The sequence below is a fragment of the Triplophysa rosa genome, linkage group LG4, assembly GCF_024868665.1.
Source record: "Triplophysa rosa linkage group LG4, Trosa_1v2, whole genome shotgun sequence".
In the NCBI taxonomy this organism is placed as follows: Eukaryota; Metazoa; Chordata; class Actinopteri; order Cypriniformes; family Nemacheilidae; genus Triplophysa; species Triplophysa rosa.
In genome coordinates, this window is record NC_079893.1 from 19,057,371 (window position 1) to 19,072,487 (window position 15,117).

The following is a 15,117-nucleotide window of genomic DNA, read 5'->3' on the forward strand; positions in this document are numbered from 1 at the left end:
TTAAAGGCCAAATTTGTGTTGCCAAGTCCAGTTAATATGCATTTTCCTCCGACCACTTTGAATGACATGGACACGTTACTTGTCAGTGTGTAAAATATAGTTAAAGCAAAAACCAATAAAGAAGGAGTCTGGGTAATTCAAATACTTTATGGTTTCGTTTTTGTGTCAAGAGATGTGTTTTCCGAACACTTGGCAACACAGACCGTCGACGCAACCCAGGCTGCAGCCATAGCAGCCAGATTTAGCTTGGTAAACAAAGCGAGCTAGCGTGTTAACAGTTAGCCATATAACGGTTCTGTAACATTGCTTTAAAACAGAGTTTTATTAGATGGTTTTAAATAGCACAGTATATGTTATATCGCGTTAATCTCGTTCTTATGACAGTATATGTAATTGAATAGTTTTAGGGTTCGTACACACTAGCTAACTGGTTAACGTTAGCTATTCAAATTTTCGTGAGGTCGCATTCTTAGGAAACGAAATGAAACTTCAACGTATGATTAGACTTTTACGTGACAGTGGGACTATTTATCTTAGTTGGAAATCTTTAGTTTGTGCCCTCATTGTCTAATAGTAAAAGCTAGCACAATGTCTGTCGTCAAATGTTTAACGTTACACGTTGCTCGGATAGGCAGATAAAAATTAAAAGCTTGCTAGCAGATACGTATCTAATCAAAAACACTAGGAAAATAAATAAATTAGCTAGGAAATATACTAATCCGCCCAAACAGCTGTCATGAAATAAAAGCCCAATTATAAACATTTGGGGTGAAATGTTCAATCTGATGGCGAACTGCTGCAACTGGTTGAAACGATGGAGAGAACCTGCGAGGTGAGTGTTCTGTAAATGTAATCACTTGTGTTAGAAAGCAAGTCATTTGTCAACTGTTGATTTATCAATAAACCCTTTAAAAATGAATCCTGCTGTACACCTAAATATTTAAAAATGACAGTGAAAGGCATTATTGATGTGGACGTTTTTAAAGATGGGTATCACAAATAAAAATCTGATTTAAAGCAAAAGATTGTTTCTGTTCATACAATGGAGGTCAATGGCGTCCAATGTTGTTTGGTTACCAGCAATCTTTCAAATATCTTGTTTTGTGTTCTGCAGGGAAAAAAATGTTATGCAGATTTGCAAAGACCTGAGGTTCAGTAAAAAAGCGAAAGAATTTTCATTTTTGTGTGAACTTTCCCTTTTGTCATTACCTACATGTAACAGAGATATTATTTGATGATTAGTTGCCCTCCACATATTGGTGCAGGAAAGAATGTGAAGAATTTCTACTTGACTCTTCTTCAAGCAGCACAGACTTCCATCTGTCAATTTTAAAGACTGGAAAGCAGAGCGTTTTTCCCATTTAGCTCAAAAACATCCAGTAGTTGTTTCCTTTGTAGTAATCAATTACACTTTTGCAGTTTCTACTTATTGGAATTGATTATTGAATAAGTGAAGAAAATCAAGAAATCAAACCTAAAATAAACTCTGATTGTACAGCAGATATGATGTAGCAACAAATAAGAAAAGGTATCTTTTCCATGTTATTGTTCAATTAGTCCAATTGAAATTCAGTGATCAGAGGATTCATCCTTAGGGTGTCCTTCACAGAAGAACCACTGGGCGTGCTTGACTACCAGGCAAACATTTAGGGTTACTAATTCATTCTTAATAGTTTTGCTATATTTTTAAATAACAGTAAACAATGCTTGTTTTATAATAAAACAAGTTGGCAGAATTGCATTTTTGGTCTACAGAAATCATTTCAAACTGTAAGCATACACCTTCAGATTAAAATACTGGGGGGGGGGGTGTTATCTGCACCCCAACTGTATGTGTTTGTCATAGGCTTAAAGCCAAGTGATACATCACCTGCTGTGCCTGCAACAGGATTCTTGATACACCTGAACCTGGGTCACCTGTTTGGTCATATTGATTATTTTCACTAATTTCACCCTGTGAAATTTTACCTCGCACGTTATAAATAAACGATCACATTTGCAAGCATTTTGGTCGCAGTCTAGAGCCCTGTAGTATGTTGCCTGGCATGTTGTCACTGATCTTGTTGGGCTAAGCAGAAATCCCCAGCTAATCCCTTAGCTACAGTGCTGACCAGAGGGCCAGGAGAGAGACGTTGTGTGTGTGTATGGGCAAACTGAACTAAAGACAAAGAAAAGCAAGCTAGCATCTTGCCCTGTTTCAGTCTCGATGAAGGCCTCGTGGTTGCAGAGAACTGTCACCTGGATAGTGTGCTTGATGTCCCTGCGGAGCAAATGCTGTAGTTAAGTACCTGTTAGTGTGTGTATGAGTTTAGTAATGAAGTTCGATTTGTGTTTTGCTGTGTGAATCCGTGGCGACCGCAGGGTTTGTTTTCGCTGCCTGGCCCATGTGTTTGGCATTTCTTCAGAATTCAATTTAGTTTGATGAGGGTGGGCTAAACTCCCATGTCATTTCAGGATATTTACCTTACTCCACAGATGTCTTGTTATGCCTTGATTATTGCTTTTTTGCTGAAATACTTGACTCCACAGCCTTTGTTGAAATTTGAAAATTTATTTTAATTAAACCATTTTTAAATTTATGATGTCATCTCTAAGCCACCTTGTTTAGTTTTTACGTTTGAATGGGGTATGCTGTGTCATCCTTTTTATATTCCTGTGCGTTTTTGCCAGACAAGAGAGGAAGCAATAGTGTACAGACTTAGCTTGTCTTAGCTGTTGGCACAGATGTAAGTTCCGGCAATAATTTGCATGAACAAACTTACCTTAATTCATTCCAACCTTACACATACCTTCAATACCTTTTTATTAAATCTCCAGTGTATGAAATCTAGCGGCATCTAGAGGTGAGGTTGCGAATTGCAACTAGTGGCTCACTACGCTGCTCCCCCTTCCCTTTTGAAGCAGTATGGTGGCTAACACAGGACTAAGATGTCGTCACGTTTTCGCTTGTTTGCAGAAGGAGATAACATATTTACGAAACGCGCTCTGTAGAGCAGTTTGTCCGTTTAGGGATACTGTTGAACAACATGGTGAATTCCATGCAAGGGGATCCGCTGTGTATGTAGATAGTAAAAGCTCATTCTAAGGTAATAAAAACAACTCTTCATTATGTAAAGTCTTTATACACCTCTGAAGACATAGTTTGTATATTATATGGCATTTCTGTCAATAGAGCCTCCACAAAATTACAGACTGCAACTTTAAGGGTGAGTGTCTTGACATACAGGATGTCTATTGCTGAATATAATAAATAATAAACTGGGTCTGTGTCTTTGTAGGAAGGTGACACTAGTTATGGTCGGCCTGGACAATGCAGGAAAAACAGCTACTGTCAGAGGTATTCAGGGAGGTAAGGTCTTCACCCAATTGTGTTGAAGATTTTTCATGTTATTTAATAAAATTTGTCATTCATGATCATTTATACAATGTATATATTTCTGTGATAGAATGCCCTTTAGATGTAGCACCTACAGTGGGCTTCTCAAAGGTGGACCTGAAGCAGGGAAAGTTTGAGGTCACAATCTTCGACCTGGGCGGTGGGAAGCGCATCCGTGGGATTTGGAAAAACTACTACTCGGAGTCTTATGGCGTGGTGTTTGTTGTGGACTCCAGCGATGTCCAGAGAATCCAAGAGACCAGAGACACAATGGCAGAGGTCCTTCGCCATCCTCGTATTGCAGGCAAACCTGTATTAGTGTGAGTTTCCAAAGCTTATTTTCTGAAGCACTGCTTTAGCAGCACAAAATGTCTTCGTTTCGACTCCCAGGACACATACATAGTGATCAAATGTATACAGTGGTGTGAAAAAGTGTTGGCCCCCTTCCTGATTTCGTATTTTTTTGCATGTTTGTCACACTTTAATGTTTCAGATCATCAAACAAATTTAAATATTAGTCAAAGATAACACAAGCAAGCACAACATGCAGTGTTTATTATTAAGGTTAAACAAAATCCAAAACTACATGGACCTGTGTGAAAAAGTGTTTGCACCCCCTGTTAAAACATAGCTTAACTGTGGTTTATCAGTTCAATTTCTCTAGCCACACCCAGGCCTGATTACTGCCACACATGTTCGCAATCAAGAAATCACTTAAATAGGACCTGCCTGACAAAGTGAAGTAGAACAAAAGATCCTCAAAAGCTAGACATCATGCCGAGATCCAAAGAAATTCAGAAACAAATGAGACAGAAAGTAATTGAGATCTATCAATCTGGAAAAGGTTATAAAGCCATTTCTAAAGCTTGGGGACTCCAGCGAACCACAGTGAGAGCCATTATCCACAAATGGTGGCCGACCAAAATTACCCCAAGAGCACAGCGACGACTCATCCAAGAGGTCACAAAAGACCCCACAACAACATCTAAAGAACTGCAGGCCTCACTTGCCTCAGTTAAGGTCAGTGTTCATGACTCCACCATAAGAAAGAGACTGGGCAAAAATGGTCTGCATGGCAGAGTTCCAAGACGAAAACCGCTGCTGAGCAAAAAGAACATAAAGGCTAGTCTCAGTTTTGCCAGAAAACATCTTGATGATCCCCAAGACTTTTGGGAAAATACTCTGTGGACTGACGAGACAAAAGTTGAACTTTTGGGAAGGTGTGTGTGTCCCATTACGTCTGGTGTAAAAGTAACTCCGCATTTCAGAGAAAGAGCATCATACCAACAGTAAAATATGGTGATGGTAGTGTGATGGTCTGGGGCTGTTTTGCTGCTTCAGGACCTGGAAGAATTGCTGTGATAAATGGAACCATGAATTCTGCTGTCTACCAAAAAATCCTGAAGGAGAATGTCCGGCCATCTGTTTGTGACCTCAAACTGAAGCGAACTTTGGTTCTGCAGCAGGACAATGATCCAAAACGCACCAGCAAGTCCACCTCTTAATGGCTGAAGAAAAACAAAATGAAGACTTTGGAGTGGCCTAGTCAAAGTCCTGATCTGAATCCTATTGAGATGCTGTGGCATGACCTTAAAAAGGCGGTTCAAGCCTGAAAACCCTCCAATGAGGCTGAATTACAACAAATCTGCAAAGATAAGTGGACCAAAATTCCTCCACAGTGCTGTAACGGACTCATTGCAAGTTATCGCAAATGCTTGATTGCAGTTGTTGCTGCTAAGGGTGGTCCAACCAGTTATGGGGGTGCAAACACTTTTTCACACAGGTCCATGTAGTTTTGGATTTTGTTTTCCTTTAAAAATGGCATGTTGTGTTTACTTGTTATCTTTGACTAATATTTAAATTTGTTTGATGATCTGAAACATTAAAGTGTGACAAACATGCAAAAAAAAAACGAAATCAGGAAGGGGCCAACACTTTTTCACACCACTGTAGCTTGAATATAATGTAACTTGCTGTGGATAAAATCATCTTCTTAAAACAATAAATGTAAGTGGATTAGAAACATTTGTCACTTTCATATTACTTACAGTACTATAAGTTAAAGTGTAGTCACATTTTTACTTTTTGTAATGTCCTGTGTGTGATCACCAAAGTCTATGAGACATGACAGGGTCTGTAAACTGAAAAAAAGTATCTTTGTTTAGCCAATCGTAACAGAAGAAGTTTCTGTCTTTCAGTCATTTTATATTATATATCAAATGAGAAGCAGGTTCCTTCACATTTAAAGGACTGTTTAATTAAAAAAAAAGTTCTCTCTAGTCAAATGGCAGTAAAGTTTTTTTTACATGCAATAGATTTGCATACACATATATACACACAATACAGTAAATACATCTTTAAAAGGGGCTTCACAATGCCATATAATTTTTTTTGCCTGAATGGTTCCACAAAGAACCTTTAACATCAAACTAATCTTTCTCTTTCGCAAAAGTTTTTTTGACATGGAAAGGGTTATTTACATTAAAAACTACAAATGAAATGTTTATTATTGTAATCGTTGAGTAAATGTTTTTTTTGATAAGCCAAAAATGGTTCTTTTATGGCATCGCTGTGAGTAAGCTTTTGTAAACACCTTTTTTTTGCATAAAAGTATATTAAAGTGAAAGCATCCATTGGTAAACAATGGTTTGTTTTCCATATCCTAGTATTAACATACTGAAAAAACAACTGTGTTCAGCTTGCTACACCACCCTGCAGAGGTCTTTATAATCTTGTGTGGTGCAGCTCTCTTACCATGCCGTATTTAACACTACCTGACAGAATGATTTCAATTGTACACCTGTAAAAAGATGTTGTCCTAGGGGCCTATCCTCAATTTCCCCTGGTGCCTGAGATAATAAAGGGATTAATGTGCCTGCCTAAACAAGGCGAGTGTGTGCGGTTCATGTGAAGTCTTTGTTGGGCTTCACATTCTTGCTGGTATTCAATAAGAAAGAATTATCCAGATATCACTGTTGACATCTCTGGCCCTATTTGATCAGGTATACCACAATTGTGTCTAGCAAATGTTATGAAGCAGTGTATTACTGCACATCTGTGTGTGTAAAGAATATGGGTGTGGACTCAGAATATAACCCTGGGGAACTCCCATTTGGAGAGTGGCAGTTGGTGAGGTTTTCCATTCTTGCCGCTGCCTACCTGTCAGAAAGTTCTGGCTCCCTCTGCAAGAAGGTGTTAGACCCAAGACCTTGAGCTTGGTAATGAGCCTGGAGGGTGATGAATGTCAGGCTGTAATCAGTGAAGAGCTTTCTCACATAAATCCCCAGCCTCTAGTCCAAGTGGAACAGGGCAGTATGCAATAAATGGGAAATGTATCATGTGTATATCTGATGGTGTGTTAGACAAGCTGCCGTGGGTGCAATTAACTGGGGGAGTGAGGTGCAGATGAAGTCCTTGACTAAATTTAGCTTGTTAAGTGTGCTCAAAAGTGAAGAGTGCTTTATAACATAAGGCTAATTATTCGGTCCACCTGAAGTGCAGAACTCGGGTCATTTGTTTGTGACAGCTTACCGAGTGACCTGCTATTGTTGTGACCAACCTCTCATTTCTTCTCATTGGCTTCCAGACTGGCTAATAAACAGGACCGAGACGGGGCATTGGCTGAGGCAGATATCATCGAGAGCCTGTCATTGGAGAAACTTGTCAACGAGAATAAATGCCTCTGCCAAATTGTGAGTGAATAATATAGTTTGTATTGACCAGAGGTTCAGTCAGCTTCCGATTTGATTTGGCATTTGTAATTCAAGTATAGGGGTGAGAACTTGTTTAAATTTTTATTTTGACAATTAGGTTAAGTTTTTTGTTTATATAAAAACATATTGAAAAAGCAAAAAAATCAATCTCATTAAACAAACACTAAACATTGTCTTCTGTACTTTCAGGAGCCCTGTTCCGCAGTGCTGGGTTACGGTAAGAAGGTGGACAAATCTATCAAGAACGGCCTTAACTGGCTCCTGAACAACATTGCTAAGGACTACGAGCTAATTTCAGAGCGTGTGCAAAAAGATACAGCAGACCAAAGGGCTCAGGAAGAACAGGACAAGAAGGAAAGAGCAGAGAGAGTCCGGAGGATAAGAGAGGAGAGGTCAGTGAACTCATTAGCTGTCACTGGGATAACGTTTTCAGGTCTGAGGTTATTTAATCAATATCAGGAGTGGAGTCCTGTTGTAATAAACATCAGCATTAGCAAAGAGATGCTAATATACAGCACAACCATTTTATAAGCTGTTAAAAGGAGTGAGTATAAAGTACATTGTGGACAGTTTGTTTTTTTCTACTCTGCACTGCTTATTCTGCGTCTGTAACAAACGAGTGAGATTAGAGGAACTATTACATACAACTGACTTCAAGTAGAATTAAACAGTGTGATTTGTTAAAAAACTGTTCAAAACGCAAAAAGGTTTATGAAGATGTTTTGCACTCTTACAGAGACAGGCAGGAGCGAGAGGAGGTGGAGCGAGAAGGAAGGGTGGTGAAAGAGGAGGAGCCAGATGATAACATGGCCAACCCATTCCAACCTATAAACAATGTTGTTACAGAGGTTGGCTATCACAAAGTCACATTTCTTTTATACGTAAGTTGGACTCAATGATTAAGATGCGTTACCATGATACTCAATAGATATAAATATACCACAGAATGACAACAGTCTGAAAAAGGAAATAGAGATGCAGAGACTGAGAGAGGAGGGCCACCAGAGCAACACTCAAGATCAGACAGATCTTCAAGATGAAGCGGAAGAGCAGGAAGATGAAGAGAAGGAAGATGAAGAGAGTGAGAGACAGACGCCAGAGAGCTCAGAATCAGGTAAAACAGAGCATAAAATGGAATGATAGGCTCCACAATGCAGAGAGTTATGATTTCAACTTGTGGGTCAAACAACAAACAACATTGTTTCATAGCATTTGAATCCATTCTTTAACCAATGCAATGGTCAGTGGAGTGTTCGTTGCTGCCTAGCTAATGTGAATGAAGTCATTTAAATGAGTGAAAATGTGACCTTTCATCAGGAGCAGTGGACCAGGCCAAGAAGAAAACTAGAAAATTGCGATTGAAACGCAAGCACAGAGTTGACCCACTTAGAGTGGAGGAAGCAGCACCCAAAAGTCCCACCCCTCCTCCTTTACCAGGTAATAAATCTTCTCTAGATCATTTTGATGGGTTTAACTATCATTAATTGAAATGCATAAACAATAGAGCTCCGGAGGTTGACATCACGCAATCTGACCTCTGCCATTTTGGTAGGCATTCAGGGAGAGCGCTAGAGCGGCTGTAGTATTGGTATTGACAGTAGTCAAACAATAATTTAAAACCAGGCTGTCTAGACTTTATAAATCGTACTATTTTAACATTATGGACAGCTGCTGTCGGTAGACGATTAAATGGTTAACTGAAATAAAAATGGCTAACCAGCACATGTCACCGCTATCTCTCTGTCATTATGCTGCCAAATCCTAAACAAGACACATGAGAGCAGCACTCGCCTAATCCAGCTGTGCAATCGCAGTGGGCTCCTAACACAACCCCATTGTGTCTGACCACCACCCATAGCTTCAATGGAAGGTCATTTAGTTTTTTGGGAATGTTTAACCTGCAAGATCAGTGATATAGCTATGCTGGCCAGTGGCTACCTACAAACAAGGACAGCTAGGGAAGATTACATTAACTAACAACACAGTTGACTTAAGGGCTCAGCATACTACATTCGAAATCGAAAAACGACCGTCTGTGACCTGATTTCGAACAAAATCTGGTCCAAAAGACAATTCGTTTCACGAACTTTCCAGGAAAGTTCGTGTTGGCCGGTAAACACCCTCGAGCCACCATTGGTCCATGGCCATTACGTAATAGGTGGGTGTGTTGTTTGTGTGGCCACGTGCGCAGAGGCTATTTGCATACGTCATGTAAACCCCGCCTCCAGAAACAAGGGGTGTTGGCTTGTTTGAAATCACTATACCATCTCTCAACGTTTTTGAGCTTCGTTTTACCCCAAAACGCAGAATGAAAGCGCAATTCGCCTGGACTATGCTGAGCCCTTTACCCGTCCAATTACGACAAAGCAGGTTAAAGCCAGCAGACTCCAAAGTTGAATATCAATCATTACAAAATTCACGTCAATTTTTACCACTCCAGGCTTTTAAAGAGTCTCCGGAGTATAGGACGATGAAAAGTTGATGAGGTAGTTGTAGATATTAGGATTCTAGGAATTTATCAGTTTCTTTATTGATACGCGGTAAAAGCATCCCGGGGGCATTATAGGGATCTGTTAAGTTTAATCTATTAAATTTTGCTATGCACAGGTCTATGTCTTTTGAATTAAAGTGCACAGTGAACTCTGTTGCCTTGAAACTCTTGCTGCCTGGCGCCATTCATTTCATATTCGCTCTCGTCTGTCCTTGCCTGCCAGGATGGCGGTGTGAACAGAAAAGATCACGTGACTGCCGGAGCTCTATACAGTCTTTTAATGTGAATATTAATCCTTTAAAACAAAAGTCTTGGTATTTCAAATTTAATTTATGCTTTAGTTATTTAAACTATTCTTTTGCTGGCAGGATTCCAGCATTTTAATAAAAATATAAATATAAAATCTGACCCGAATAAGAAATACAACAAAGGTCATTTTCTACTTTTTAGCAGATTAGCAGTTAAAATAAATTTAAATAACATCATAATCGATATTAACAATCTCTTTTATCTTGTGGCCCTCTTGGAAGGGGATTCTAAATGGCCAAACAAAAAATAATAAGATAATTTAATTATCTTAATCATTGTTAGTTTCAAATTCTACTATAATTACATTTCAGTGAATTAATGTATTACACTTTTCTTTATTTTACTCACATTCCAAATTGCACATTCAAATGTTGTGCGCAAAATGTTTCTTATTTAATGTGTTTAATTACCAATTTCTCCCGATTGCTTTAAATTAACAACTTTAACAGCTAATCGTTTTACTTTTTTTGTTTTAGTTGGATGGGCTACCCCTAAAGTTTCTAGGCTCCCCAAACTTGAGCCTCTTGGAGATACAAGGCATTCTGGTAATTGTTGGTTTATTGCGCCCATTCCTTGTCTGGCATGTCGACCAGCTTGAGCATCACTTTTGCTTTTTCCCATTCTGTTGTCTAACCATATAAGAGTTTCCCATTGTTTTGACATGAAAGGTTTGTTTTCTCTTCATCCTCACAGCAAGCTTCAACCACATCCGTCATGAGCCAACAGAAATACCACAGCCTAAAAAAACGTTACTAACATAATCATCTTAACTCCTCATTTCCTGTGATGTGACTAATGTGTTTTATTTGTTTTCCTAGTGCCTAGTGTTCTGTGTCCAGTTTTGAATACCAAAGCAGTCTCACATTGATCTGTAAATTTATTCTTCTTGCTTACCCATGTAGTCATAATAGAAATTAGTTCCTTGCTTATTGTTGCAGCTTAAAAAATGCACTGACCTAAATATCTTTTCCATGACTCTCTTTCATTGGCAGATTTCTATGGCAAACCTCTCCCACCTGTAGCAATTAGACAGAGGCCGAACAGTGATACTCATGATGTAATTTCCTAAAACTACCTCTGCTTTCCCCTCACTGGTTAGCAATTTGTAAGGGTCTCAACCAATCAAAGTCTTGTTCTGTTCTTATCTTCAAGCTCGGGCAGTGTAGCAATGTACATGGATGTAATTGCCCATGATGAACTGATAACCTGCCGGCATTCCCAGTAGAATACATTACCCAAGGAACCAGTGACTGATGGTCAGCAGAAGTTGCTTGCTTGCCAGTGTTTAAGAAGTTGAGATGGACTACAGCTACCTCTATGGAGCAATGCTTGATTTGTGGGGAACATACATGTGCTGTATAAAATGTTCAAATACAGACTTGGATAAGACTTTTCTCTTTGGCAGTCTGTCGAGCTTTTTTGTCAAAATAATGCTTAAAATCAGTATTAACACATACTTCAGATTCTTCACAGTTGTGTAAAAAACATTAGACATATTTTTAAGAGAATTGAAAAATATGTAAAAACATAAGAATAATTTTTAAATTTGTGTACTTGAAATTGTACAAACATGTCTTCAATAGTTTTTAATGGTTCACATGCATATCTGCTCAAGCTTAAGAATTTGTGCAAATACAGGAGCTAGTCATATAATTAGAATATCATCAAAAAGTTGATTTCACTAATTCCATTCAAAAAGTGAAACTTCATTACACACAGACTGATATATTTCAAATGTTTATTTCTTTTAATTTTGATGATTATAACTGGCAACTAATGAAAATCCCAAATTCAGTATCTCAGAAAATTAGAATATTACTTAAGATCAATACAAAGAAAGGATTTTTAGAAATCTTGGCCAACTGAAAAGTATGAACATGAAAAGTATGAGCATGTACAGCACTCAATACTTAGTTGGGGCTCCTTTTGCCTGAATTACTGCAGCAATGCGGCGTGGCATGGAGTCGATCAGTCTGTGGCACTGCTCAGGTCTTATGAGAGCCCAGGTTGCTCTGATAGTGGCCTTCAGCTCTTCTGCATTGTTGGGTCTGGCATATCGCATCTTCCTCTTCACAATACCCCATAGATTTTCTATGGGGTTAAGGTCAGGCGAGTTTGCTGGCCAATTAAGAACAGGGATACCATGGTCCTTAAACCAGGTACTGGTAGCTTTGGCACTGTGTGCAGGTGCCAAGTCCTGTTGGAAAATGAAATCTGCATCTCCATAAAGTTGGTCAGCAGCAGGAAGCATGAAGTGCTCTAAAACTTCCTGGTATACGGCTGCGTTGACCTTGGACCTCAGAAAACACAGTGGACCAACACCAGCAGATGACATGGCACCCCAAACCATCACTGACTGTGGAAACTTTACACTGGACCTCAAGCAACGTGGATTCTGTGCCTCTCCTCTCTTCCTCCAGACTCTGGGACCCTGATTTCCAGAGGAAATGCAAAATTTACTTTCATCAGAGAACATAACTTTGGACCACTCAGCAGCAGTACAGTCCTTTTTGTCTTTAGCCCTGGCGAGACGCTTCTGACGCTGTCTGTTGTTCAAGAGTGGCTTGACACAAGGAATGCGACAGCTGAAACCCATGTCTTGCATACGTCTGTGCGTAGTGGTTCTTGAAGCACTGACTCCAGCTGCAGTCCACTCTTTGTGAATCTCCCCCACATTTTTGAAGACTGAGAGACCATTTAAAGGCCTTTGCAGGTGTTTTGAGTTAATTAGCTGATTAGAGTGTGGCACCAGGTGTCTTCAATATTGAACCTTTTCACAATATTCTAAATTTCTGAGATACTGAATTTGGGGTTTTCATTAGTTGTCAGTTATAATCATCAAAATGAAAAGAAATAAACATTTGAAATATATCAGTCTTGTATGTAATGAATGAATATAATATACAAGTTTCACTTTTTGAATGGAATTGGTGAAATAAATCAACTATTTGATGATATTCTAATTATATGACCTGCACCTGTATATATATATATTACATGGATGATTGTGACACATTTTGCCTTGAAAATATCAGATGGTCTTATTAGGAGCCTTTATAGGTCTATACGTTATGCTGTCTTACTTTTTGAGAATGACATTGATAATCTTAAATAGCACCAGCAACAGATATACATATTGTATGTACTATGTTCACAGTGCAGTCTGAATTGTATCTTATGTATGTGATGTAAAATGTTTGTACATGCTCTTTATTGAGCTACAAAGTTTAAAACAGCATTTTATGTGCACACAGGACATTAGTGCTTTATCAGAAAATTATGTCATATTGAGAATAATAATTGCTTTCATATATTTCAGACTTGATTTAAATACTGATTCAATTCTCATTGTAACACACTATCCCATATATTATTTTATAATGTCATATACTGTAAACCGTGCTCTCACATTTGGCTAATGTACCAAGCTATTGCTGTTTTTATACTTCACATTTGTTTACATGTATGATCAGTTTGATAGTTTGTATTTAACACCCACACAACTATTTGGCGACACTCATATTTATTACTTAAGTTCCCTCCCCACCCAGTTTGCTATGCTTTCATTATCTGCGCCTTTTGTACCCATTTTACATTTCATATGAATGTTGAATATGAAATAAAAAATATTTTTACTCAGTTATGTGAATATGGGTCTTAGATATATAATGTTAATATGATTCGTTTCGGAAAGTTGAGTTGGTTTGCACAATGATTCATATAGTACAGTATCATTCATGTGCCAGCATCAGGGAGGTAATTGTAAGTAACATTCAGCTCGGCAAATGTAAAACTGTTATTAAATACATTTTAAAGTTCATACATTGATATTTAGTTAAATATTGCTGCTCTCTGTGCAGTTCAAAAGCCATGCAAATTGGCAGGTTTTATATGGAACAGTCAAATTGTATACATGGATTAAAGTTCTCCGTCGCTACGACGGATTTCCGTTAATTGCAGCGAGTCTACGGCGGATTTCCGTCAATTGCAGAGTTCCAGCCTGTCCTTAATGACTTAAATTCACTTTTCATAATGTTGTTAACCCTTTGACGCTACGATCACACTGGTGTGATTAGAACATTCGGCGCTTTGGCTGGCACTGAGCCAGAGACAGACTCAATCCTGTCACATATCACAACTGTACAGTGCTTTCAACCACATCATGTTTAATTTAGCCTTCAGACATATGCACGTGCCTACAAGCACAAAATACATTTAGAGATTGTATACACACTGATGTCTATGGAAGCGGCAATAGCAATCTCCTCAAATGTAATTTGACGGATGTGTTTTATTCAGATCAGACACAGCATCTGCAATTTAAGCAATTGTTAAGATCACTCAATTCTTCTACCAGTTCACCAGGCACTTCCGTTTGTGTTTTTAAGAGAAGTGGATGAATTCACGTGATGTAAATCCGACAGATCTCAGACCACGGCAGAAACAAACATGGCGGCGCCCGTTTATAGCTCACCTAACGCGATCATTATAAAAGTGTTTAAACAACAAAACACATTCACATGCACATATTTGACAATCGGAATGTCAGATAATTCATGACATAGTTAACAGTTTGTGAATTTTTTGAGTAAAAAATAAAAATGATGTAAAATCAATTAATCAGTCATACAGCTGCTGTGGCTCTGCGGTGTGTCACATGATAAGCAGTGCCGCGTCACCATAGAAATGTTAAAGTGATAGGCTACCTTCTTAACGGTCGCCTTGGAAAGCTAGTCAAACACTGTAACTAGTCACTGTAGCTAGTCAAATACTGAAACTTGTCATGTAGCTTTTCAAACACTGCAACGAGTGTCAGGTGTAGCCAAGCTTCAGGAATATGGTTTCACAGCCAAAAGGCAGAAAAAGTGAAAAGCACTGTGGAGACAAATACAAACAAAATGTTTGGTCTTAAGTGGTGCTTTTATTTTGTTCTTTTTTTCTATTAATTATTAAGAGTTTCAGAAAACATTGTTTGGTCTTATAAGATAAATTAAAAAAATGCACTGAAAAGTTATAGATGGTTGATTATTTGTCTAGGTAAGAATAACTTTTTCATAGATTAAAAATACGCAAACTGGCAATACTACGTAAAGTGGTTCAAAACATCTCCCTTTAAAACGCTATTGGTTTAGACTATTTAGATAACGTGTCGGTTAAAGGAATATGACTTGGCCTGAAAAAAAATCAGTCAGAAGATTTTTTTTCACTTTAATCTATGATTGTAACAG

At 38.4% G+C, this 15,117-nt stretch overlaps 1 protein-coding gene across 7 annotated transcripts; it reads left to right on the forward strand.

The window, feature by feature from the left end:
* Positions 1 to 179: 179 nt before the first annotated feature.
* arl13b (ADP-ribosylation factor-like 13b) lies at positions 180 to 13,528 on the forward strand. 7 transcript variants are annotated; one of them, XM_057330620.1, is made up of 11 exons: positions 180 to 832; positions 3,279 to 3,349; positions 3,447 to 3,696; positions 6,963 to 7,068; positions 7,279 to 7,481; positions 7,826 to 7,937; positions 8,035 to 8,203; positions 8,413 to 8,526; positions 10,366 to 10,434; positions 10,882 to 10,946; positions 11,042 to 13,528. In XM_057330620.1, the coding sequence occupies exons 1-11, from the start codon at positions 774 to 776 to the stop codon at positions 11,081 to 11,083; spliced, it is 1,260 nt and encodes a 419-aa protein (XP_057186603.1). In that variant the 5' UTR covers positions 180 to 773; the 3' UTR covers positions 11,084 to 13,528. The 7 variants fall into 7 exon arrangements, 6 of the variants coding, with proteins under 6 accessions (XP_057186603.1, XP_057186602.1, XP_057186604.1 ...); XR_008962729.1 differs by having other exon boundaries at positions 187 to 832; positions 8,407 to 8,526; positions 10,583 to 10,946; positions 11,042 to 11,074; XM_057330619.1 differs by having other exon boundaries at positions 187 to 832; positions 8,407 to 8,526.
* Positions 13,529 to 15,117: the final 1,589 nt, after the last annotated feature.

Coding starts and splice junctions, on each gene's coding strand:
- arl13b (XM_057330619.1), top strand. CDS start 774: ATGTTCAATCTGATGGCGAACTGCTGCAACTGGTTGAAACGATGGAGA. Junction 833..3,278: donor CGATGGAGAGAACCTGCGAG/GTGAGTGTTCTG, acceptor GTGTCTTTGTAG/GAAGGTGACACTAGTTATGG. Junction 8,204..8,406: donor GCCAGAGAGCTCAGAATCAG/GTAAAACAGAGC, acceptor ACCTTTCATCAG/GAGCAGTGGACCAGGCCAAG.